This window comes from Mastigoproctus giganteus, chromosome 2, assembly GCF_048544385.1.
Source record: "Mastigoproctus giganteus isolate SK-2022 chromosome 2, ASM4854438v1, whole genome shotgun sequence".
Lineage (NCBI taxonomy): Eukaryota > Metazoa > Arthropoda > Arachnida > Uropygi > Thelyphonidae > Mastigoproctus > Mastigoproctus giganteus.
In genome coordinates this window covers 122,625,111-122,652,345 of record NC_143576.1, presented here as the reverse complement: position 1 = coordinate 122,652,345, position 27,235 = coordinate 122,625,111, and the positions used below count along the sequence as shown (strand labels likewise).

General features: G+C 37.0%; 1 protein-coding gene across 1 annotated transcript in view; it reads left to right on the top strand.

Moving 5' to 3' along the window:
- LOC150089536 (G protein-signaling modulator 2-like) overlaps positions 1-27,235 on the top strand; it is a 240,318-nt gene that overhangs the window by 46,157 nt on the left and 166,926 nt on the right. Inside the window, exons 3-4 of the mRNA XM_090390018.1 lie at positions 7,862-7,997; positions 22,701-22,843. Of these exons, the coding sequence (XP_090246144.1) occupies positions 7,862-7,997; positions 22,701-22,843 (279 nt within the window). The remainder of the gene's footprint in view (positions 1-7,861; positions 7,998-22,700; positions 22,844-27,235) is intronic.

Genomic DNA, 27,235 nt, shown 5'->3' with positions numbered 1-27,235 from the left:
AAAAATACTGACGTAAGAATTATATGGAAAAAAATCAGGCAATTAAATGGCAAATTTCACCCATTGTCCTCCCCACTTATCACCTGGAACGGGTTGGAACTGTCTACTCCTGCAGAGATTGCAGATGCCCTAGGCGCAGTATTTTCGCAGTTATCTCAATCAACAGCATACGAATCATCATTTCAAAAGATTAAGACTTCAGCCGAAAAATCCCACCTGAATTTCAGAACCAAATCCTTTCTACCGTACAATCAACCACTCACTATGCTAGAACTTCAAGAGGCTCTATCCACTGCAAGGAACAGCGCTGCTGGCCCTGATGGAATATACAACATAATGCTACAGCATCTAGATAATAAATCGCTATCTTTGCTTCTGACATTCTATAATCGCATCTTCATAGAACATTCATTCCCCAGTTCTTGGCGTCACTCTTTTGTACTGGCAATACCCAAACCAGGGAAAGATCTCTCTATGCCTAATAATTATAGACCCATTTCTCTCACCAGCTGCTTAAGTAAAACCCTAGAAAAAATAATACACCGTAGACTAACATGGTACCTTGATTCCCAAAACATAATATCCGATAATCAATTTGGTTTCAGGAAAAACCGATCATCACTGGATCTTATGATCAAAGCAGAAACTAATATTAGGAATGCATTTATTCAAAATAAGCATCTCGTCATGGCATGTCTCGATATAGAGAAAGCCTTTGACACCACTTGGCGTTTTGGCATCCTGAGAGATCTACATTCCCTGGATCTGAGAGGTCACTTACCTCTTTTCATACAGAATTTCCTACAGCAGAGGACCTTTCAAGTTCGCTATCGGCAAGTCCTTTCCAAAACATATATACAAGAAGAAGGAGTCCCTCAGGGCTCTGTTCTTAGTGCAACTTTGTTTGCAATAAGAATAAATCAGTTGACTAAAATTATTCCCAATATAGTGACTTCATACCTATATGCTGATGATCTGACGGTCTCTTGCAGTTCACAAAACATGAGTTTTATTGAGAGGCAACTTCAAACATCAATCAATAATATCGAACTATGGATGACACAGAATGGTTACCGACTGTCCTATCAGAAATCTAGTGTCATTCATTTTTGTAACAAACGAAAGATGCACCCAGATCCTGAAATACATTTAAGAAACCAACCTGTCGCAGTTGTGAACAGCGTTCGTCTTCTTGGTGTGATTTTTGACAATAAATTGAACTTTAAAGAACACATTAAACATCTACGGACTGTTTGCCAGAAAAAAATGAACTTACTAAGAGTTATTTCTTCTACATCGTGGGGTGCAGATCGTTGCACCCTACTTCACTTATATAGAGCCCTAATTAGATTTCGCCTTGATTATGGTGCCCCGGTGTATGATTCTGCTAGGGAAAGCGTGTTATCATGTCTTGCCCCTATTCAACATTCTGCCCTCAGGATTGCTGTAGGTGCTTATAGAACGTCGCCAGTACAAAGTCTTTATATTGAAACCCATGAACCTCCCCTCAGACTCAGGAGAAAGATGTTACTCCTAAACTATGCGGCCAAAATTCAAAGTATATCTACTCACCCCATTAGGCCAATACTTAATGATCCACAGTTCTTTATGCACTATAGAAACAAACCCAGAGCAGTTCAACCTACTGGCATCAGATTGCAGGCATTATCGCAAACGTGGAATATACATCTTGACAAAGTCCTCCAAGATTCAAACAGTGCAGATCCTCCATGGTATTCTATTAAAGCATCCTGTGACAGCTATTTCCTAAGCTGGGGAAAACATTCGCTTGCTAATATCAACATGCAACAACTCCATACTGCTCACACACAAAATTATCCACATTTTACAAAAGTATACACTGATGGATCAAAGTCTGAAAGTGGAGTCGGGGCTGCAGCCGTCTTTCCCCATAACACTATCTCTGTTTCCTTGCCCACTGAATGCAGCAGTTATACAGCAGAATTATGTGCCATCAACCTTGCCTTAGAAAATATCCTCCATCTGTCCATCCAAAAAACTGTGATATATACAGACTCACAGAGTGCACTTATAGCCTTGCAAAATTCCTCCTCGCCAACACATCCTGTAATAGCAACAATAAAATCTCGGCTGATGCATATCCAAGAACACCAGCAAATAGTCATCTTTTGTTGGATCCCAGGCCACATGGGGATATCAGGGAATGAAAAAGCGGATTATGCAGCAAAACAATCATCCAACATAGCATCGACGAATTACTACGTTCCGTATATTGACTATAGATCCTATATAAGGCATGTATGTAAAGAACAGTGGACACTTTTGTGGCAAGCTCAACTGCAGAACAAGCTCCTGCAAATAAAATCTGAACCACAGTTATGGGCTTCCAGTTTCCGTGTAAACAGAAGGGAAGAAGTCGTCTTGTCCAGAGCGCGAATCGGTCACAGTCACCTCACCCATCTTTATCTACTCACAGGAGGCGATCCTCCGAAGTGTACTCACTGCAACTCTTTTCTCACTATCAAACACATTCTCATTGATTGTACACTATATACTGCTGCCAGAAAAGCCTCATTCGGTACTCTACGAAATCTTCAAGAACCTTTAACACTTCGTCACATTATAGGCAATGATGCAAATCTAATAGAATTTTTTTGCTTCCTCAAAGAGATACAGCTATATGACCGCATCTGACATGATTTTATAATCACAATATCTGGACTCCTTTACCCTTGATAGGCGCAATATGGCCCTAGTAGCCCTTGCGCCAGAAATAACAATACCAATACCAATACTACATCAGAGTTCATGTAGAATAAAATTACATAAGTGAACACAGCATTAGTTTAATGTTATCTTTAAATTTTAATGTCAACTTTTATTAATGACTGAAGACTTCATACCAGACAGTGTGATCTAAAAAAAAAAAAAAAAAAAAAAAAAACATTCTTGCAAGACACTGGGACATCACAGGCAGGGGGATGATTAAACAAATAAAAATCATTTAAACAATTTTTGTTTTCTTTTTGTTGACCATTGTTATCAGTAGGTGTTCTTCATACACTAAGACTCTCCAGATAGAGGAACCACTAGGAGGCAGTGATAATTTACTGATGTAAGGTTTACTTAAAGTTATAACTGCTTTCAAGGGTATGGGGGGGGGATTTTCCTGTCATAAAGGTGATTACAATTTTTTAGACAGTTTTAAATTCTTTTCAGTTTACCGAGTTAAATGAGGCTGAAAAAACATACAATGAATAATAACTTAGAGTATCGTGTTTATTCAAAACTATTTAATCTAAATACGATACGTAATTTAATTTAATCTACAGTCAAATCACTTTACAATGGGCTCTCCAAAACAAAAACCGTTCACTATACGATATGTAGTAAATGCCAGTCATTGTGATCACGTTTGTGAACTGAATTTTAATTGTATTAAATGGCTATTCTAATAAGCTAAAATAGGAGAAATATTATCCACAGGCTATAAAAGTAAAGATATTGGACACAAATTTACACTTTATTTTCTCCAATTAACAAAATAATCAATCTGATAAATTATTATGACATGGTAGCAAACAGACTGGAGGAAAAAATTATTTCGACATCATATACTTAGATTTCAGTAAAGATTTTGACACTATGCGTGTCAAAACACCAGGGGCGTCTCCGTAGCCAGGTGGGAAGGAGCAGCACACGCTTCTTGATTAGACCGTGCGTAGCACACGCTTCTTAATTAGACCGAGGTTTGAGCCCGTCACCACCAAATACGGAGGATGCGGGAAGGTCAGGGAATGACCACCACATATCCCGGAGCAATATGGCCTTAGTTGCTAATGCTCCTAAAAACCAAATAACAAACAAACAAAACATGAAACACCAGTGTACTGTTTGGGAAAGTGTGCCATTTGGGGGACATTACTGTTATGGATAAAGAATTGCTGAGTGGAAGAAGATGGGTATTGCTCTTCTTTCACTGATGTTAAATGTGGAGTCCATCTTGTTTCAGTGCAGGGTAAACTTACCATGCTTGATATTTATTAATGATATTGATGAAGGCATTTAAAGTGTAATGTCTCGGTTTGTAGATGATACAAAAGTTTGCATCATCTAGACAAAAATTACATGGGTTGAGAAGTAGCAATTGAGGTTTAACATTAATAAATGCAAGATACGTGTGCAACAGGAATCCCAGAATAGCATACTACTTGAATGGTACCACACTCAAGGTGATGGAGAATGAGAGAGACCTAGGAGTAATTACAGAGTGAAGCAGTACAGATAGGCTACTAGGACAGCTTGTGTGGTTCTGTCAGCGGACCCCCACTTTGATATTAATCCATTCCGGAGACACCATCTTATTGTGAAAATATGTGAACCCAATAACACATTGTTTTTTGGTAATTCGTTCCAAGACCTCGGAAGTTGAAATTTTTGCTGTATAACTAAGCTGTTTATCTCTCTGAAAGGCGATTTTTATAATGGAAATTGTATTAGTTTTTTATAGAATATGGCCAACACGTTTATAAACGCTGCTGTTGCCTGAGAGAACAGACCATGTGGTCTGGTCAGAAACAATGGTAAGCCCATCGTAAAGTGAAATAAGTAGGCTCCGGTTAACATGATCACTGGTTAGTAGGATCAGCTGCTTTATAGAATCAAATTTCAAAAATCCAATTCAGATCAGTAAAATGCACTACACTTTCATTGTTATCATATGTTCGGGTATAACAACCAATTTAGAATGCCTTTGTGATATTTTTCTAAAGCACATTTCTGGAGGTCACTACCATAAAACAATTTGCAGTTTCCAGTTTATTGGACTTTTCTGTTAGTGCAATCCATGATAAATGGGTAGTAAATCCAATCTTATTGCATTTGATATAATACCTGTAGCTGTGGGTTTTTACGTTATTATGGTGAAATGTGTTTTTCCTCTTCCATGAAATCTTCAGTCACATAAAAAACAAAATTTCAGAATCTTCTTCTCTTCATTCCTATTTTTTAAGCTTTGTAAGCTTGCGCATATTGTGTTAGTTGCAATTTGTGCATGTTGTGTTTTTTTATTGATTGCTTATCTTTTTTACTGTTTTAAATTTTACAACCCAAAAAAAAAAAATGTCAGTGAACAGAAATATCAATTAGTTACAATCAATGCTATTAGTTAAGCTATGTAAGCATAAGCATAAATTTATTTTTTATTTTGCTACCTGATTTTCACATACCATTTAATTTTGTTAATTGGTAAGATAATAAAATATAAGTTTGTGCTTTATATCTTTACTTTTATAGCCTGTGAATAATATTCCTTCTATTTTCGCTTATTAAAATTGTTGTTTAATAAATTAAAATTCAATTTGCAAACATGATCACAATGACCAGTGCTTACTACATATCGTATAGTATTTTATTAACAACCAATCATAAAGCAGGGGTCCACTGTACAGGAATTTTTCCAGCTTAGACAAGGTGGTGATTATCTCATTGTATAAGGCAATGATTAGGCTTCATCTTGAGTTTTGCATATAGGTTTGGAAGCCTCATCTTAAAAAGAATATGATTATGTTGCAATGTGTGCAGAGAAAAGCAACATGATTAGTAAAGGATACAAAAAGGTATTACCATGAAAGAACCAATTTTTCAAATTGCAGTGCTTGGAAAACTAAATGCTGATGGTCTCCTGTCTTGGATAAACACATCGCAGGACAGAAACTTAAACTGCAAAAGGACAATTGCAGAACAGACGTACAAAAATTTGCTTTTAACCAGAGAGTGATTGCTTTTCAGAACAGGCTTCCATCTGTTGTAGAAGTGTGTAATTACAAAAGAATTAAACAAATTTTTAGAGGAAATCGACATATAAGATGAGTAGTCCCACAACCTTTTTGACTGATGCTGTATAAGCTTGGTTTCTTGGAGGATCATTTGCCACTACTAATAGTAATGTCCCTTTTTTATAGTACATTATAAAATGAAAATAACTGAGAAAGTCAGTAACATTACTGGGAGACCAAATAAATTATAGTTAGTAATTGGCCTCCATATCCAAGCGGTCAGGAGCGGGAGTGCAAAGTACACTCTTTGAGTGGACCAGGGTTCAAGCCCCTGACTGCTAAATACGGTTGATCTGCCCATAGTGGACCAGCGTGGGTGGCAGATTATGGTCCATTTCCCTCAACATGACTTAATAAAAATTGAAATAAGCAACAACTGTGGAAACAGTTATTGCATGCTTTCAACACCTTGTTTAGGAAGTCTCCATCCTGCAGTGGATTGTCAATGGCTATAAATTTATTTATTTTATTTTTAATACACATTAATGTGAAAACAAGATGTGGCTGGTGTTGGAAATAAAAATTGAAATAAGCAACAACTGTGGGAACCAGTTATTGCATGCTTTCAATGCCTTGTTGAGTCCATGGCATGATGAATCCAGGTTATTCTTGAGACCTATTCACTATTAAGTGCACCTTTATAAAGTGCCCACTCAAAGTGTAAGTAAATGAATATAGTTAGGTGGTTACTGAGACAAGTATTTTGTCAGCACATTTTCATATCTACACATGCCTAGGTTGCATATTGTCTTCACACATTTGTCTGTCTGCATATAACTAACTCTAGCCCACTGGACAGATTTTCATGAAATTTTATATTTAATTCTTTTAGAAAGACATGTCAAGCCATTCCAAATTTTGTATAAATCACACGAACTGTGGCAATTCATCTCTCTATACATTAAAAAAAAGTTTTTTCCTCCTAGTGATATTTATTTGAGCCAATGGGAGAAGAGGGCGGGGCAATTATGTCACTACAAATGTGCAGGTAAATAATTATAGGTCATTTCCTGATTAGATTTCAGTCAGTGTTATTATTTGTATAACATTATACAATGTAAAACTAAAATATTTACAAAATACTAAACTATTTACAGTCATACCTGTACTATATCGGGACAATGGGTCCCTTCATCAGCTGACATTAATACACAGAAAGCATTACAATGAAACATCAAACAATGCTGGGTGTGGTCATGTGTTAGACAGTGAAGCACATGCACAAGATTTAATATTTTGGTGAACGTTAAATGCAAGGAACACAAATGGGTTACTGGGCAGAATCAGACACTTGCTGTTGACAATGTAGATTGCATATGTGGGGACACATGCCAATGTTTGTCACATTGCAAGACAACTGCCTCCATAACATTCACCAACCTCGTGCATGTGCTTCACTGTCTAATACACGACCACTCCCGGCATTATTTGATGTTCCATTGTAATGTTTTTTGTATATTAACATCAGCTGATGAAGGGACCCGATATAGTTTGTATTTTTGTAAATAGTAAATAGTTTAGTATTTTGTAAATATTTTAAATGCGTATAGTTTGTAAATATAAAAAAATATATGGAGAAGCATTCCATCAACGCTTCTCCGACGATGGAGAAGCGTTGATGGAATGAGCCAAGCAGAGAGTGAAAAGGACTGATGTCTTGGAAATCGTTCAAAGTATGATGAACGAAAACCTGTATGCGAAGATGTTTAAAACCCTTTACGAAGTGTACGAATCTGGTGAAGACAAAGAAGTGGGTTTGGCGAGCGAAGCCCCCTAGTTATTTTTTTTTTCTGTATAGTTTGTATGGAAAACAGAAATTTATACATTATACATGGTTTTTTATATATATATAATAATCTTACAGCATGTTATTGGAGATGTGACTGTTTCTAACAGTAGCATTCCTATATTTTTCTTTAAGGATTATACATGGTGGAAGCAAATCTAATGGATATTAACTTCTTAGATTTTATTTTCTCTTGCCTTTGGTCTTTTGTTACTTTATTTAAGTTCTACATTTATGCAATGTTTTTTTTCTGTAGAGCTATAGGAGATCGATTAGGTGAAGGGAAAGCAAGTGGAAACCTTGGCAACACATTGAAAGTAATGGGAAAATTTGATGAAGCTGTTGTTTGTTGCAAAAGGCATTTAGACATATCACGTGAATTAGATGATAAAGTAAGTTTCTGAATTTTAACAATATACATATTCCATTTCTTTTCATTTCTTCCATATATAGTGTTCAAATAAGATATTCTGGTTTATAGAAATCGGTTCCTTTTACGATACCAGTCTAATATTTTAAAATGCCATAAAATTTTATTCATTTTACTTATTTTAATTCATAAATCACTCTGAAAAAGAAAAATGCTTTAGATATTGGTTATTGGTATAACTGAATAATAAAGATAGATATCCATTCAAAATAACTGCGATGTAATACATCAAATATAACTGAAACTTTATTAAAATAGAAATAATATTATAATATAAGGCAGGATCAGATTAAAAATGATAAAATACACCGATTGTACAATAAAGGCAGAAAGATAATAAATAAAATATAAAGAATAACAATTACACAATATGGAATAAAACGATTAAAAACAACCATAGCTTTCAGAGGCAGCTGCCTCCTTTATCAATAGTAAGACTTAACTTTACATGGTACATCCTTAAATAACTGCAGGATCACGGCTTGCAGCATGTGTTGTCATAGTAGCATGGGCAGTATCCTCCACACATGCATGGAAACCGGAAATAGCTTGGGAGTGTGCCAGGCAGAACCGTTCATCCTGTCCAAGAATTGCAGTTTCAAAGAGGGGATAAATACAGATTCATTTGTCTCTGTTAATGGTATTATGCTCAGAAGAGCAAATCTGCAAACTCTCGAGCCATTTGCTGTTCCAATATCACTGTGAACGATAGACTATCACTGCGTCGCCAGGTGAACTTTGGTGGTTCTCCTCCCAAAACTGTTCGGTCACAGCAGATTTCCCATAATCTGCAGCCTTTATTGTGTTATGCTCACCCATATGATCTTTGAAACAGCATTTTGTCTCGCCGACAGCACTCCCAACAATCTGGGCATTTAATCTCATATATGACCCCGCTTTTACTTTCCACGGTATGGGATCTTTAACCTTTGACACGACTGTGTGCAATCTTTGCTCTGGCAGTTGCACACAGCATGTCTTGGCAAGTACGTAATACCTGGGAGATTTGCTCAGTTAATCCTGGATGGTAGGGAATGTATGTGGTGACAATGGGTGTGAATGGCTCTCTTCTTCCATGTTCCACTTCTCGAGCATATTTATCCAAGACCTTCTGGGGGTACCTGTATTTCCTGAGATCTGCTGTGACACGTTTAATCTCCTTTCTATCCTCAGAAGCCCTACATTGGGACCCAGCAATATCAACAAGGCCCTAATAACACTATTCTTGTGATTGTTGGCTTGTGCCATGTTATAATGTGTATATTGCCTCCGGCACATGGGTTTTTTCTATATACACTCGTTTTTACTCTGGGGCCATCTCTATAAACCAACACATCAAGGAAAGGGAGGTTACCATCGATTTCCACCTCTGAGATAAACTAAATAAAAGGGGAGCAGCTAATAAGAAAACTGAGAACCTCATCCTCTCTTCCCCTCTGTACAATGGTGAATGTATCGTTGATATATCGTTTCCACACACGCGTGGGGGAAGCAGACCCATGAAAAATCTTACTCTAGCTCCTCCGTGGCTTGGTTTGTTACAACAGCACTAATCGGAGAGTTCAGATTAAGGCTCTTAGGGAGCTAAGACAGGACAACAGCATCCTTGTTTTACCTGCAAACAAAGGGAGGTCAACTGTGATCCTCAACAAAGTAGATTACTGCAACAAAGCCTTGAAACTGTTGAATGATAGAACAACTTATGAGGTTACTGTAGAAATCCCTTGGTAGGATTGGAACTGCACAACAACAAAATCCTGTATTGGTAGAATGCCGAGAAGATTTCCAAAGACCCCTATTGGACACTTCATGCCATGAGATGCTAGCTGCCTATGTTTTATGGCCTAACGAAAATTCACAAGGTGGGGATTCCATTTAGGCCAATTGTATCATTTGTGGGCAGCCCTATGCATGCATTATCCACATTTCTAGCCAAACTAATATCTCCTATTGTAGGACGTTCAAACTTTACCATCAAAGACAGTGGAGACTTTGTGCAGTTTATACATGTTCAGGTCATTGAGGAGGGTGAGGCTGAGGCCATGGTATGATTCGATGTGGTGTCTCTATTTACATGCATCCTCATGGAGCATGGGGTGAGATACATGCGCATGGCATTGGAGAGGGATAACACCTTAAGGGACAGGACTAAGGCTTACAATACCGAGATTCTGGGATCCCAGTCATTTTTTTTCTGATATTCAAATTCAAATCTCGGTACTAATTTAAAAAATAATTATCCATGATTTATTCACATAAAGGTTATAAAATCGACAACAATAAATCATAAATACTGCTGAATTTGCAAATGAGGAATTGTTATACACAGTAAATGCATCGGAAACCTGAAAACATCATGAAACTGTAAGACATAAAATCTTATAAACATATTTCTCTTAGTAAGTAATATAGTGTGTGTGGAATTAAGAAATAACGAAAACATCATTATGGAAATATTTCCATTATTGGCAGTAGGCCTGGTAGTGCAATTAAGGAATATGGTGAACAGTGGTATGGCAGGTGCGGAAGGGTTAAAATTAAAAGCTTCTGAACAATAGTTGAATTCCTCTATTACCTGCTGCTTGAGGATGCGACACTTAGTGCATTTTGGGAAAGGGTGTCGGTATGGAGCAGTTCAAAGGTATTGTGAACAGGTGATGTAGAAGTAAAAGATGAAAGCATTTTGTTGTGCAGGAAAAATATTTTGTTTTTCCCACCAAAGGAAAAAGAGTGAGTTTAAAGACTAACACCATGATAGAGTTGGGTTTAAATTAGATAGGGGGAGTTATGTAAATATGTACAAACCCTTCGGGTTTGCACATAAGCTTGCGTATAAAATAGTACAAGGGGCAAAGCTAACTTGCAATCAATTCAATAAATAAATAAATGAAAAGGAAATAAATAAGGTGCTCACACCAAAAGAGGGGTTTGTGGTTGTTGTTCGGAGGGGTTGCAGACTTCCAGTTCTGGGTTCAATTCGGGTCCGGTTCTGGGAATGTCCAGCAGTGAAGGGTTCCGCTGGGCATGTTCCTATGCTAGAAGTTATTCCGGAAGTTGAATAACAAGCCAGTCAGATAGCACCCTGGCTTCTACTACTGCTGCATTAATTTCCTTCAGTATTAACAGAGAACTGTTCTTGAAATAAGACAGTGCTGGAAGAGCTATACAGCAGAGAGAGAGATAGAGAGATCAGTGCACTCCAGGATCCCACTCTGAACTGTGTTTTGTTTTGGAAATGGTGCTTAGATAAAGTGGGAGATTATTTTAGAGTAAAGTTGAAGAAACACGAGAAATAAAAAAATGTTTAGTATTGAGTTGATTTATTGGTCGAAGTTGTAAAGAAAATTGATCTTGTTAAATTTTAAGAGATTACATGGAACTGTTAGCAGTAAGTTAGTGACTTATAGATTGCTGTTGTGGAGAGAATTGATATTGGTGATTAAGAGAAACACAAGGAAGTGATTTAAGATTGAATTAATTTAGTTTTTGAAGTTGTAGAGAGAGATTTGAGATTATTTTTAATTAAGAGAAATTTTATGGAAATGATAGCATGTATTAACAGATTAGATGTAAATGAACACCAGTTATGTATTGTAAGTAGATTTGTATGATAAATGACTTGTTTTATATTTGTGTCATTGCTCTTGAGAAACTGACAGCTCACATATACTCGTGTGTGTGGAATATTCCTCAGCTCCTGGAAAATCTCATTTTTTAACGCAGTTAGGTAGCTTGTGGGGTTTAGTGCTCGAAGGGAGCTGCTGTACAAAAATCATAACAATGGCCATTGACGGCGATACTAAGATACAGGGAAATAAATAAATAAATACCCCCCCCCCCCACAACTTAGATTTGGTTTCCTCACCAAGCTTAACCATTAGTCCCTTTCTTTCGTTAATACAGATATATTGCCATAAAAAGTCAAAAAGGAATTATTTTTTTATTTTTGATAAAAAGGAAATAAGATTTTTTATAGATAAAGGGAATAAGGGGGGGGTTAAACTGTAACTCATCTACTACTATCTCAATACAAAACACCAACCAGCATAGAATCCAAAAGTACCTTTTCTGCCACTAATTAAATATGTACCAAAATTATATCCAGTTTAAACAATAACACTATTGAGTTTCTTAAGAGCTCACTTTATTCGGACAGGTAGTGTGGATGCTTATTTTTTTTAGTTTTTAGAATAACTATGTTTAATAATTTTTGCTAGAATATTTATTATTGTAATAAAAGTTTGATTTAAAATGTGAATTTAAGTAATTACTTGTTTTTTCCTTACTTTAATGCACCTAATTGTCATCAAAATTTATTGCGAAAAATGTTTTTTTTTTTTTTGGAATACCGGTATCCCAGTTTCATAAATTAAAAATACCAGAATTAAGATTTTGACCAGTATTGTGAGCCATAGACAGGACTCCCTCGAGCATAGAAGATATTTGTAGTGGGGTAGAACTGTCTCTCCAGTATTTACTACTATGTTATTTCAAAACACTATGTATAAGCAGGTTCACAGTGCAGCGATAAGCTCTCCAATTAGTGCCATTGTAACAAACCATGGAGGAGCTAGAGTAAGATTTTTGATGGGTCTGCTTCCCCCCCACGCATGTGTGGAAATGATACGTGTACAATACATTCACCATTGTACAGAGGGGAAGAGATGATGAGATTAACTGCGGGCTGTGATCTTGCAGTAAATTAACAATGTGTCATGACAAGTTAAGTCTTACTGTTGATAAAGGTGGCGATTGCCTCTGAAAGCTGTGGTTGTTTTTATCGCTTTTATTCCATATAGTGTAATTGCTATTCTTTCTATTTTATTTATTATCTTACTGCTTTTATCGTACAATCAGTCTATTTTATTTTATCATTTTTAATTTGATCATGTCTTATATTATAATATTATTTCTATTTTAATAAATTTTCAGTTATATATGGTGGGTGTTATTACATTGCAGTTATTATGAATTGGAACGTTCCCAACCTCAAGCCTATTTCAAGAAAAAGATAGATATCTACTCAAAAAAATTCAGTTTTAGTAAACTGAGGATAATTTTTCTGTGTGCTGTCAACTTTTGACCAGCAAACACACAGAAGGTACATTCAAAAGCTCCGTAGCTAGGTGGGAAGGAGCAGCAGTGCATAGCACACGCTTCTTGATTAGACCGGGGTTCGAGCCCGTCACCACCAAATACGGAGGCTGTGGAAAGGTCAGAGAATGACCACCGCATATCCCAGAGCAATATGGCCTTAGTTGCTAATGCTCCTAAAAACCAAATAACTAACTAACTAACATTCAAAAGACTGTTAGAAGTAAACAACATTTACTTAAGTAGTCTGAATTCTTGCTGACTACAAAACGTACAAGAGCACAAGATAATATAGTTTATTGAATTTGTTTCTAAGCCTGTATAGCTTCTGCAGTATTGAATACTTAAATAATTTAATTAACCCAGTGGTAGTGGCACCCAAAATGTCTGGTCACCTGACAGGTGCCAAACTTTCTGTTTAATTTTTTTAAATGTTTTTGGTTTTTGAATTATTTTTAAACAGTGCTAATATTTTTAATTTTTTCTTAATGGATTGCAGTACTTATAGTCTGTACTTTGAATTTTAATAAAATATTTAAATTTTTAAAACTTGGTTTGTATTTTGCACCTTCTACTTTCAAAAAAAAAAATTAAAAAATATTAATTCTGCTGAAAATGCAAAAAAAAAAAAAAAAAAAATGTTTCGGACATAAAATAGAAATGTCATTTGCTTATTCTCTCTTATTTTCTGCTTATTATGTATACAGGGTGTCTCAAAAATACAAGGCATAACTTCAGGAATGAGTTCTTCATATGTAGACAATAAAAATATTTTATGTCAACATAGTTCCGGAAATGCTTGGTTCCCGAGTTATTAACCAGAATGTTTTATCTCCTGCAGGTGATTTCCTTCATCACAAGGTATTGGCAGAATCTGGTGGTTTTCCATTCCGACCATGTACTCAAATCAGGAGCAAGCGGATATGCACTTTATGTACGGTTTGGTGGACGGCAATGCTCTGGAGGCTCATTGTTTGTACCATGAAAGATTCCCAAAACAAAGATGTCCAGACAGAAAACAAACATGCGTGTGCTGATTCTAGGAGTGGCATGCACAACATCCAAAATCTCCTACCCTACTTCAGGAGTTGTAGATCTTCGTTGTCCTCTGTCGGCAGCACGAGGTGTAAAGGTCCCATATCCACAAAGGCAGCGATGGATACCTTTAAACGTTTTCCTGTTTGGACATCTTTGTTCTGGGAACCTTTTGTGGTACAAACGACGAGCCTCCAGAGCATTGCCATCCTCCAAACCATACATAAAGTGCATATCCGCTTGCTCCTGATTTGAGTACATGGTTGGAATGGAAAACCACCAGATTCTGTCAGTATCTTGTGATGAAGGAAATCACCTGCTGGAGATAAGACATTCCGGTTAATAACTCGGGAACCAAGCATTTCCGGAACTATGTTGATATAAAATATTTTTATTGTCTACATATGAGGAACTCGTTCCTGAAGTTATGCCGTGTATTTTTGAGACACCCTGTATAAATCATATTATATACACTCAGCAGTTGCCAAATTGTGACCACCCCATCTGCAGTAGACTGTGGTGCATAGATTGCTGTATAAAAAGCTGAACTGATTTGTACGCTAGAGCAGTGGTAATTTGTATCTGGTCATGCAAATCGAAGTGATAAAGTAGCAATTATGGGACGTAGAAAAGATATTAGTTTGAAAAGAGCATGATTGTAGGAACTTGTGCAGTAGATGCTTCCATATTGGAAAGGAAATTTTTTTTTTTTTTGTTACTCATAGCCCACTGTGGTAAGGTGAACAAAGGATAGTGCCAAAGCACCTCCTGCTGGCAGAACTTATAGCATTATGCAAGGCTGTTTGTAGTGAATGAAGGGTACAGTGAATTGCATGGGTTTCATGGCAGATCACTATGCAACAGTTGGCATTGCAATACAGTATTGGGAATGCAAGAGCAATATTCCCAGATGACAATGCCCTGCATATTCAGACGTATGGAGGTTCCACAGTAGACGATCCAACAGACATCCCCTCCTGGTCAGGTGAGTGCAATTACTGGTGCAACAGGGTGACTGATGCCTTAGTGTGTGGCAGAAGCAACACAAGTCCATGGACCTATGGTATGTGGAGCCCACTATCCAGGCAGGCAGTGGTGGTTGCTTAATATGGGGCATCTTTTTCTGGCAAGAATTAGAACCCGTGGTGCACGTGAACTAATGTTTCACTGGTGAGGTCTACTGGCAGCTCTTAGGAGATGACGTGCAACCTGCCATGTTGCATTTTTTCTCTGACAGAAACTGGATCTTCTAAGACAATGTGCCATATCATTGGCTGCACTGTGCATGAGGAACACAGTGAAGATATCACCCAACTTGATAGGTGGTCATAATTCAGTGATCATTGATGGTATTAGTTTCTTTCATTTTTTGAGTATATTTCAAATTTGAAACTACATATCTTGCTTCCTGCAGTGTAACAACCATCTGGAGAGGATATCAGGTTTCATATAATTGTCTTTACTCTGTGAAAACAATAATAAAGTATTGGAAAAGAAAAACAAGTAACCTGAACTTGAAACAAACAGTGTTGGTGCTTGTCCTGCATTATGCTGCTCTTCAAGCAAAAAGCCAACTTGTTGCAAAGATGGTGGTGGTAAACTACACCTCACAGCAGGCATTGGAGAGACACACACACACACACACACACACACACACACACACACACACACACACACACACACACACACACACACACTGTATTTTGAAATATTGCACTTATGGTTTAAAGAAGGCAGCAAAGGAGGCAGCCTTTATGGTTTAAAGGAGGCAGCAAAGGAAGTATGCAAACCCCTAGCCATAATTATGAGAGCTTCTTTGGACTCAGGGGAGGTACCCATAGACTGGAGATGTGCAAATGTAACCCCAATTCACAAAGGAGGATCAAAGGCTGACACAAGTAATTATAGACCTGTTAGTTTAACTTCTGTTCCAGGTAAATTAATGGAGGCACTGGTTAAAGAAGCACTGCAGGATCATCTAGACAAGAATTCCGTTATAGCTCAGACTCAGCATGGTTTTGTTAAGGGCAGGTCTTGCCTGACCAATTTGATTGGATACTATGATGTAGTCACAAAAGAACTGGATGCAGGGAATAACTTTGATATTATATATTTGGATCTTAGAAAGGCTTTCGATACTGTTGCACATGGAAGACTGCTGCACAAATTGGAGCAGTGTGGCATTGGAGGCAAATTGCTGCTATGGATAAGGGGATGGTTGAGTGGCAGAAGACAGAGAGTGGTAATCAATGGACACTGCTCAACGTGGACTAATGTTATTAGTGGAGTTCCTCAAGGTTCAGTGTTGGGTCCGTTGTTGTTTTCGGTGTTTATGAATGATATTGATGATGGGATATCAAGTTTAATGTCCAAGTTTGCAGATGATACAAAGGTTGGCAGGGTCGTTAAGGACACTACTGACGCTATGCTGCTGCAACAGGATCTGGAAAGGTTGAACAGATGGGCTGAGAGGTGGCAAATGAAGTTTAACATTGACAAATGTAAAGTACTACATATGGGAAGCAGTAACCCCAGAGCAACGTATCAACTCTGCGGTACTACACTGACAGTGGTGGAGAATGAAAAGGACCTGGGGGTTATTGTGCAGGCAGATATGAAGTTCTCTGAGCAGTGCAGACGAGCTGCAAGAGTAGCTCATGGAGTATTGTCAATGATATACAGGAATTTTTCTAGCAGGGATAAGGAGGTGATTATTCCCTTGTATAAGGCAATGGTTAGGCCACATCTTGAGTACTGTATACAGGTCTGGAGGCCTCATTTCAAGAAGGATGTAGAGCTGCTGGAACGGGTACAGAGAAGGGCAACAAGATTAGTAAATGGAACAAAGGGTTGCTCTTACGAAGAAAGGCTTAAGTTTTGCAAATTGCAGAGTCTGGAGACTAGGCACCGGCGAGGTGATCTGATAGAGGTGTATAAGGCTTTGAATGGTTTGAGCATGCTCAATGCCAATGGGATTCTTCATCTTGCTCAGAATAATCACCTCAGAGGGCATAAATACAAATTGAGGAAGGACGGATGTCGGATAGATGTGCGGAAATTTGCCTTTGGCCAGCGGGTGGTTGGTTGGTGGAACCGACTTCCATCACTTGTTGTTGAAGTTGATAGCCTAAACAAATTTAAAGCTCAACTGGACAGGTATTTCGAACGAACTGAGGGGTGAAATGGGAGTGGGTTTTTTTTTTTTTTTTTTTTTTTGGCTGATGCTGAATAAGCTTGCTTTCTTGCATCATATGCCTCTACTAATGCTAATGCTAAAGAAGTGGAAATAGAAGACTTGTAGTTTCAGATTTGTATTTTATATATAACTTTTATTAATTCTGATGAGAAAAAAAAAAAAAAGTTGTTTCATTGAATGTTTTAAAATGACATTTTTAAATATTCAAAATTTTCATTAAAAATAAATAAAAACATTTTGCCGTTAGTAAGGTTGGTATGTAAATTAGTAAAAATGTTGATATGCTCCCAGAAGAATTTGGAAACGAAAAACATTTTCTAGAAATAATAAAAAAAAGTTGAACCTGTAGCAAAGCATTTTTGTTACAGTATGGAGCATTAACACTGTCAGGTTAAGAATATTAATAAAAAGTAATAAATCTCAAAATGTAGCAAAGCATTTTTGTTACAGTGTGGAGCATTAACAATGTCAGGTTAAGATTATTAATAAAAAGTAAAAAATCTCAAAATGTTATGTTAATATATAACTTCGTACCGAAACAAAAATTAAAAGTTACTGTTATTTTAGCCTTTCAGTAGACAGAGATTGGCTGGTTTTTATTATTATTATATTTTTATATATATAAAATCCTTCCTGGCCTGTTACTTTTCAAGGTGAGTTGTAATATGCTGCATATTTTCTGCAGAATAAATTAAAATAATCGTAATTAATGCAAAAATTAGACTAAAACAATTTAGTTTTTAAAATATTTTTAGATGTAGTATAGCAAATTATAGTTGTTATAATGACCTCATAGACAAAGCATTTTCATCCCTCCCCCACTCCTCTCCCCACCCCCTATAGCACTCTCTGTCATAGTAAAAACTTTTCTTTTTTAGTTACGCAGTATTATTTGTTTTTTTTTTTTAATTACATTGGAAGGTTTATTATCAAAGTATCTAGGACTGCTAAGATTTCAGATAATGTGAATATTAATGTGAATATTGTTATGATTTTAATTTCATTCCTTGTTGATATGCATGGATTAATGGATAGTCCTTCCCCATTTTGTAGGTCTATGGTCAGGAGCTTAGCACTCCAAAGATTCTCCAGAAAATTAGGCATATGTAATGATTTCCTCCTATCTGTTTCATCTATATGTTTATAGTTCTGCAGTCACATGCATTCTAGGCCTATTTCTGGAATTAGTTGGAGAGCAAACTCTGTACTTCCAATCAAGACTAGTTAACTCGCACTCAAGTGGAAAAGATGGTTAAAAATTCCCTTGGGTTCTAACAGAATTTGAACCCAGACCATTCCAAATGGGTGAAAATATATATGTAAATTTGCTAAAATTTTCACAGTGGGTAAAGGCAAAAAAAAAAAAAAAAAAACCTGGTAAATAAACATACATTAATGGATGAAAGAAAAACATCATATGACTAAGTTTGATAATATTTGTCTTTACAGCGGTAAGGGTTGTAAAGTAAGTATTTGTTTGTTATTACGGTAATAATGTTAAATATATGGTTATAATTGAACTGTCACTTCCTGGTAGTGGCAAACTGAATTGCCAAGTTTAAGGTTTGGAATAGACAGTGCCTAGACGAGTGGTTTTCAACCGGAGTGCTGTGGCACACTAGGGTGCCGCAACAACATTCTTAGGGTGCTGTGTAATTTGGGTTTAAGTTACTTAAAGTTATTATTATTATTTTTTTTTTTTTGAAATTTATATATTTATTTCATTATAAAAAAGGGTACAATATAAAGAGTATAGTACAATATCCATTGTACCATATCTTTTTAATTTTGTGGTGATCTATAATTGATCTTTATTTGGTTCCTTTATATAAAGAATAAAATTATTATATAGGTATATATTAAAAGGTCAAAAACCACTGTGTTAGGTATTTGTTTTGGCCTAGGGGTGCCGTGAAAAAATTATTGGGACAGTAAGGGCACTGTGAACTGAGAAAGTTTGGGAACCTCTGGCCTAGACCATGCAGAGATGAAAGGCACTAAACAAGTTGTGAAAAAAATAATAAAGTAAATCTCATGACATGATTAGTGACACATGTTATCTGCAATAAGAGCAGATGTAACCCTGGCAGCATGCAAAATCATAATACTGCAGATTAATGATCACGAACTCTGTTATAATTGAATTATCACTTCCTGGTAGTGGAAAACTGTGAATTGCCCAAGGATAAGGTTTGGAATAGACAGTGCCTAGACCATGCAGAAATGAAAGGCACTAAAAAAAAGTTATGAAAAAAAAAAAAAAAAAAAAGTAAATCTTGTGACATGATTAGTGACACATTTTATCTGCAATAAGAGCAGATGTAACCTTGGTAGCATGCCAAGTCATTATAATACTGCAGATCATGCTTTGTTAGTAAAGCTTTTTTACAAAAAAATATAACACTTTGGTTTTGATTTCAGATTATAGCTGCTTAAAAATAAATTTAAAGGTCCCTTTCTTAAAATGGATTGTTAAAAGTGATCAGAAATTTGAAGAAACCAATGCTTTGTTTGTGACATCCTGATGGAGGGTGCCACCCAATTTCAATGGTTATTGTTGATGAAATCACTCTTACTGCAGAGATAATTGTACAGTCTGACATGAAGTTTTCTGAGTAGTGCAGACAGGCTACTGGCCTAGCTCATGGGGTTTTGTCAATGATATAGAGGAATTCTGATATCAGGGAAAAGGAGGTGATTCTCCTATTGTATATGGTAATGTTTATGTCAATTTTGAGTACTACAGATTGATCTGGAAGCTTCATTTTAAGTATGGACCTCTGGGAATGGGTGCAGAGAAGAGAAACCAGATTAGTCAAAGACGCAAAAGGGCTTGTACCATGAAAGACTTCAGTTCTACAAATATCATTGCTTGGAAACTGGGCACCTGAAAGGAAGCCCGATTGAAGTGTGTAAGGCTTTTAATGGATTGAGTGAACTAAATGATGATGCCATCCTTGTTCTTTCTTGGGCAACATGTGTAAGGGGACATTAGCTTAAATTGATAAAGAATAGTTACAGGATATATCTGTAAAATTTGCTTTCTGCCAGAAAGTGACTGGGAAAAAAACTTATCTGGTGTTGTGGATGTGGGTAGTTTGAATACATTTAAGGAAAAATTAGACTAATATTAGAGGGAATGGATATCTGTGGATGGTGGTTTTTTTTTTTTTCTGATGATGTATAAGCTTGTTTGTTTCCTTCCATCATTTGCTACTAATATTAATTTTTTATTCCCCAAAGAATAATTCCAGAACTTATTATCATATGGCTGATAATAAATCATTCATTATTCTTTTTTATGGTTGTGGAACAATGGTGTTACTGTAAATTTACTTCAAATGCAAATTCCACTTAAAAAAGTAAGTATTTTCAAGAATGGAACAGAATAGCATTCCAGATCATCCACTTTTTACATAAAATTAGACTCTGTTTTTGTTTTAAATGTACAAATCTTTTCTATGAATAGAATTTTGATGCAGATTTCCTGAAAAATTGGAGGAAGACTTCTTGAAGTCTTTCGCATCATGACACAAAAACAAATCTCATGTTTTTGATGGGTATGTTACGTGTTTTTTTTTTTTTTTTTTTTCTTGGATATCTTTTAATAAAACTTCATGTTTAACTTCATTCTGTTTGTTTTTGTAAAGAACATTTAATTAATCATTCTAGCTTTTCCTTTACATACTATGTTTGCAAATATTTTATTCCCCCCCTCCCCCAATTAAATGATTTGGAACAACCAGTCTGTGTTTGGTTAAAAGGCAGATCTGAATAAAACTTTTCTACATTTTGATTTCTAAGAGTTGGCATGTAACTGAAACTGGCTGGTTTACATTTAAATTATTATGAGGGTGGCTCAACTTTGACTTGAGCTGTTTTTTTTATTATTTCTTTAAGGTAGGTGCACGAGAACAATGGAGTTATTGTTCAGTTACTTTAAATCCAAACAACATTGTCCATTGACAAAAGCAAGTAGTGTTATTTTCAAGAATTGAATGTAATTCCAGATCATCCATATTATATAAAACATTACACAACAAAACACACTTCATGGCTAATAGTGGGAACATCTCTTTGTCTCTGACACATAGCCATGTCCTGTGTTTGGAGCCCTTACCTTAAGTGTAGAATGGCACTGTATCATAAAACTTCTGTTAAAAGAGAAAGTCAGACTGGTTGAAATTCTCCATAGGTTATTGAAAAGTATAAGGAAGAAGTGGCCTTGCCACGTGCTAAATGTGTGTGATCGATGCAAGGAATTTTTTGGATGTATTCATAATATAAAAATAAGGAATTTTTTGATGGGCATGAAGAAGTTTGTTACCTATTGTATTGTCATGTGCAGCTCACAACTGTCATTTGAACATTCATCATGTTGAAGAGCTGATTTTGGAAAACAGGCAAATTATATTGTGTGATAATGCAGTGGAAGTCTCGAGGCAATTATTTATGGATGTTTGTTGTTCAGAAAAGTGTGTGTAAAGTGGGTCCCAAATATACTAATGTTTGACCAGAAGGCACAATGCCACTTTTTTGCTAAATATTTGCTGGGAAATATATTTCTTCAGTGAACAGTGTGCCTTGTAACGAGATATTGGTACACTACTTCACTCCAAAATATTAGAGGTTCAGTGTGGAATAGCACTACACAGGTGCTGGATATCTTTCTCTCTCACACACACAAAAATTAAAAACAGCCATCAGCTGGTGAGGTTATGGTAAGGGCTTTTTGGATTCAGAAGAGTTAATTCTTGTTGATTTTTCTGCCACTTTGTGCAACAGTTAATGCTTATATTATATCAACTTGCTTTTTGATGATATGCAATAGCATTTCACAAGAAAAGGCCAGAGAAACTGTGAAAAAGAAGTATTCTGCTGCACAATAGTGCACATCAGAGTATGGCAAATTTTACAGAAATTAAGATTTTGCCCACCTTGGACTGATGGAAATCATGACTCCTCCTTTCAGTGTGAATTTAGTCTCTGTTGATTAGCACTTATTTTGGCTAATGAGAGAACGTATGGGAGGAGATTTGAGACATGAACTAAGTGAATTGGCGACACAGGCAGCTATTTCTTTTGCTACACTGCTGGCATCACGGTTTGCTTACCTAGCACTGGCACAATTATGTCAGCACAGAGGGACAATATCTTGAAAAAGAGTAAGTTTAGCGATTCTGGATATGTATATCTTTTCTGCAAAAAATAAAATAAAAAAAAGTTCAGGTCAACCTTGAACACCCTCATAATTTGTTAATTAAGATTTTAAGCATAATAAAAATAATGTTGGTTTTTCAGTTTACATAAAATCCTTATACATAAGGGGCGTATTTGCAGGTTGGAGAGGGCCGAGCCTTGTATAATTTAGGCAATGTTTATCATGCTAAAGGAAAGCATATAGCCTGCCTTGGTCAACAGGATCCTGGAGAATTCCCAGAGGAAGTGAAAGCATGTTTGCAAAAGGCAGTAGAATACTATGAGTAAGTTTACAAAATTATTTTCAAGTATATATTATATTAAAATCTGTTAATGTCTAGCCATCCATTTATCCATCTATCACAAATTTCTCCAAAAGGTATCATCAGTTTGATAGAGACCATGCTTTCAATAGTTGTTTTACAAGTAAAACCTATATTCTCTCATCTCCTTCAGATTTTCTGAAAGTTACCAAGTTTAAAACCAAAAAAGAAATAGTTGTCATATGTAAATAGCTTATTCATAGGTGAAATTGTGTTCATAGTAACCATCTGTAATACTTTTCCTGTTATTCCAGGTTTTGCTTGATCATCAAAGTTAAGGAAAATTTGTCCACATTGAAGTAACAGTTTCTCTCAAGACAGCCTTCTCTCTCTCTCTCTCTCTCTCTCTCTCTCTCTCTCTCTCTCTCTCTCTCTCTCTCTCTCTCTCTCTCTCTCTCTCTCTCTCTCTCTCTCTACCCCCCCACCCCCCATTTTTATTTTTCAAATATCTGTGTTACTAATAACAATTACTCTGCCATTCAAGAAAACTAGCTTTTATGTCAGAAGTTTATTTTTAACACCATTTTTAATGGTGTTAAAAATAAACTTCTGACATAAAAGTTTAAACTGTTAATAATTATATACAAGAATTCCTCCCCAGCAATAGGGTGTAGCAAATGCAGATTTCAGATGTGGTTTTCTATCTGTATACAAAAATTTTAGTTTTTTCTCTTATTTTTATGTGTAAATGGTTCAGTATCCTAAGTCCAGTATCCTTAGACAAATTATCCCAACATTTATTGCTCCTGCCTCCTGTAGATGGTATACATTTTTAGAGGCCCTAATAACAAGATTTTGGGGACCCTGGACCAACACTAACTGCATTGTTCAGGGTTTATCCTGAGCTTGTGAACTCTGCAGTAACAGCACTACTGCCCTTGGTAAATCTGACTTGCTAGTGGGTGATGCAGAGGTAGTGGATTGGTTTTTGTTCTACCCTTTTAATGATTGTTGGTACCATGTATACTATGGATCACCAATTAATTTTATTCGTGGTGCATATTACAAAATATGTAACTCATTGTGGTTCAGATCTCTTTTTTTTTTTCCCTTTTTTTTTTTTTACTGAATAGCATTAGCATTAGCATTAGTAGAGGCATTTGATGCAAGAAAGCAAGCTTATGCAGCATCAGCCAAAAAAAAAAAAAAAAAACCACTTCCACTTCACCCCTCCGTTCGTTCAAAATACCTGTCCAGCTGAGCCTTAAACTTATTTAGGCTATCAACCTCCACCACAAGGGATGGAAGTCTGTTCCACCAACCAACCACCCGCTGGCTAAAGGCAAATTTCCGCACGTCTATCCTACATCTGTCTTTCCTCAATTTGAATTTATGCCCTCTCAGGTGATTATTCTGAGCTAGAGGAAGAATCCCATCAGCATTGAGCATGCTTAAACCATTCAAGGCTTTATACACCTCTATCAGATCACCTCGCTGGTGCCTAGTCTCCAGACACTGTAATTTGCAAAACTTAAGCCGTTCTTCGTAAGAGCACCCCTTTGTTCCATTCACTAATCTTGTTGCCCTTCTCTGTACTCGTTCCAGCAGCTCTACATCCTTCTTGAAATGAGGCCTCCAGACCTGTATACAGTACTCTAGGTGTGGCCTGACCATCGCCTTATACAATGGAATAATCACCTCCTTATCCCTGCTGGAAAAATTCCTGTATATCATTGACAATACTCCATGAGCTACTCTTGCAGCCCGTCTGCACTGCTCAGAGAACTTCATATCTGCCTGCACAACCACCCCCAAGTCCCTTTCATTCTCTACCACTGTCAGTGTTGTACCACAGAGTTGATACGTTGCTCTGGGGTTGCTGTTTCCCATGTGTAGTACTTTACATTTGTCAATGTTAAACTTCATTTGCCACCTCTCAGCCCATCTGCTCAACCTTTCCAGATCCTGTTGCAGCAGCATAGTGTCAGTAGTGTCCTTGACAACCCTGCCAACCTTTGTATCGTCTGCAAACTTGGACATTAATCCCGATATACCATCATCAATATCATTTATAAATACAGAAAACAATAATGGACCCAACACTGAGCCCTGAGGGACTCCACTAATAACATCAGTCCACGATGAGCAGTGTCCATTGATTACCACTCTCTGTCTTCTCCCCCTCAACCACCCCTTTATCCATAGCAGTAATTTGCCTCCAATGTCACACTGCTCCAATTTGTGTAGCAGTCTTCCATGTGCAACAGTATCAAAAGCCTTTCTAAGATCCAAGTATATAATATCAAAGTTATTCCCTGCATCCAGTTCTTTTGTGACTGCATCATAGTATCCAATCAAGTTGGTCAGGCAAGACTTCCCCTTAACAAAACCATGCTGTGTCTGAGCTATAACTGAAGTCTTGTCTAAATGATCCTGCAGTGCTTCTTTAACCAGTGCCTCCATTAATTTTCCTGGAACAGAAGTTAAGCTCACAGGTCTATAATTACTTGTGTCAGCCTTTGATCCTCCTTTGTGAATTGGGGTCACATTTGCACATTTCCAGTCTATGGGTACCTCCCGTGAGTCCAAGGAAGCTCTCATAATTATGGCTAAGGGTTTGCTTACTTCCTTTGCTGCCTCCTTTAATATAACTGGATAGATCCCATCCACCCCGGGTGCCTTTCTTGTGTTTATCTTCAACAGTTTCTCCTCCACTTTACTCCCAGTTATTTCAAGATTCTGTAACTTACTGCTAGAGTTGAATACACCTCTGGCATTCCCCTCGCTGAATAACTCCTCATGTGTGAATGTCGATGCAAAATATTCATTTAGTTTGTTAGCTACCTGAGCAGGATCATCAACACTTGACCCATCAATATCAAGTGGACCAATCTGATTCATCCCCTTCCTTCTAGAGTTTACATAAGTAAAGAACTCTTTGCTGTTTTTCTTTGCATCCCTTGCCAAGGATTTCTCGTAATCTGCCTTCGCCTGCCTAACCTCCTTTGTAACTTGGTTGCATATCAACTTGTATCTATCATAGGCTTCTGTGTCATGTGTTAATTTGTAAGTATCCCATGCATTTTTCTTCTCTGCCATATGCCTCATTAGTTCATCTGACATCCATTTTGGCCTAAACCTTGAACAATAATTCTTAGTTGGTATGTAAAGCCTAGTAGCTTCCAAGATAAGTTCTTTGAATGCTTCCCATTTTGAATTTGCTGTTGGTAACATCATCAGTTGGTCCCACTGTATAGAATTTAAATACTGTCTCAGTCCATCGTAGTCGCCTTTACGGAAGCAATAACCCTTCCCTTTACCCCTAATGGTAGTTACCTCTTTGAGTAAATCCCACTTCAGCACACTGTGATCACTGCCACCTAGTGGTTCATTTATCTGCAGATTCTTAATGCATGAAGAATCACTGCTGATAATCAAATCAAGAGTATTGCTCCCTCTAGTTGCCTCCCGAACATGCTGATGTAGAAAACAATCATCCAATAAATCCACAAAAGCCCTGCTAGTGTGTGAGTATCCAGCCCCCAAATTCCAGTCAATATCTGGGAAATTAAAATCTCCCATTATAAGACACTCTGATTTACTGGCCCATTCTATTTCCCTGTACAGTTCCTTATTATACTCATCAGAGTCATTAGGCCTATAGCACACTCCTACTCTCAATTTTGATCTCCCAATGTTTATGTCACACCAAACTGACTCCACACTGCACTGTCCAGCGATGTCGACTGGCTTCACTTCCTTGGTTTTTATGTGTTTCTTAACTAATAGCATAACACCTCCCCCCTTCCTATCCTGTCTATCCTTTCTGTAGACGTTATACTCCCCAAATTGCAGTTCCGCATCCCTTATATCTGTGTGACACCACGTCTCTGATATCCCAACAATATCTGCCTTCGATGTTTTGAGCAATACCTCAAATTCATCAAATTTATTTACTAAACTCCTAGCATTGGTGTACACGCAAGTATACCTGCACCTGTTTCTATTCTTAGCTACCCTAACACAACCCATGTGTTTACTTGTACCACAATGGCTCCCAGCAGTCTCTGAAATACCATGCATCTTGTTTTTCAGGCTTCTGCTCATTCTAATAGAAGCAGTGCAAGAATCTCTTTCACCTCTGCCAGTGGCTACTGTCAATCTATTGGTCTTTGTCTCCCCCCAAGCTAGCAGTTTTCCGACCCACCTAACACTGCCTCGATAGCATCAGCAAATATTCTTGCACCCTTTCTATTTAAGTGTATCCCATCCCTGTAGAAGCAATCTCTCCTGTTAACAAGTACAGTCCAGGCTGAAAAAAATTCTACCCCTTGAGCCTTGCACAATCTTTCCAGGGCCGAATTGATCGACAAGGCTCTCATCATATACTCCCTCCTATCGTGTCTGGGCAGA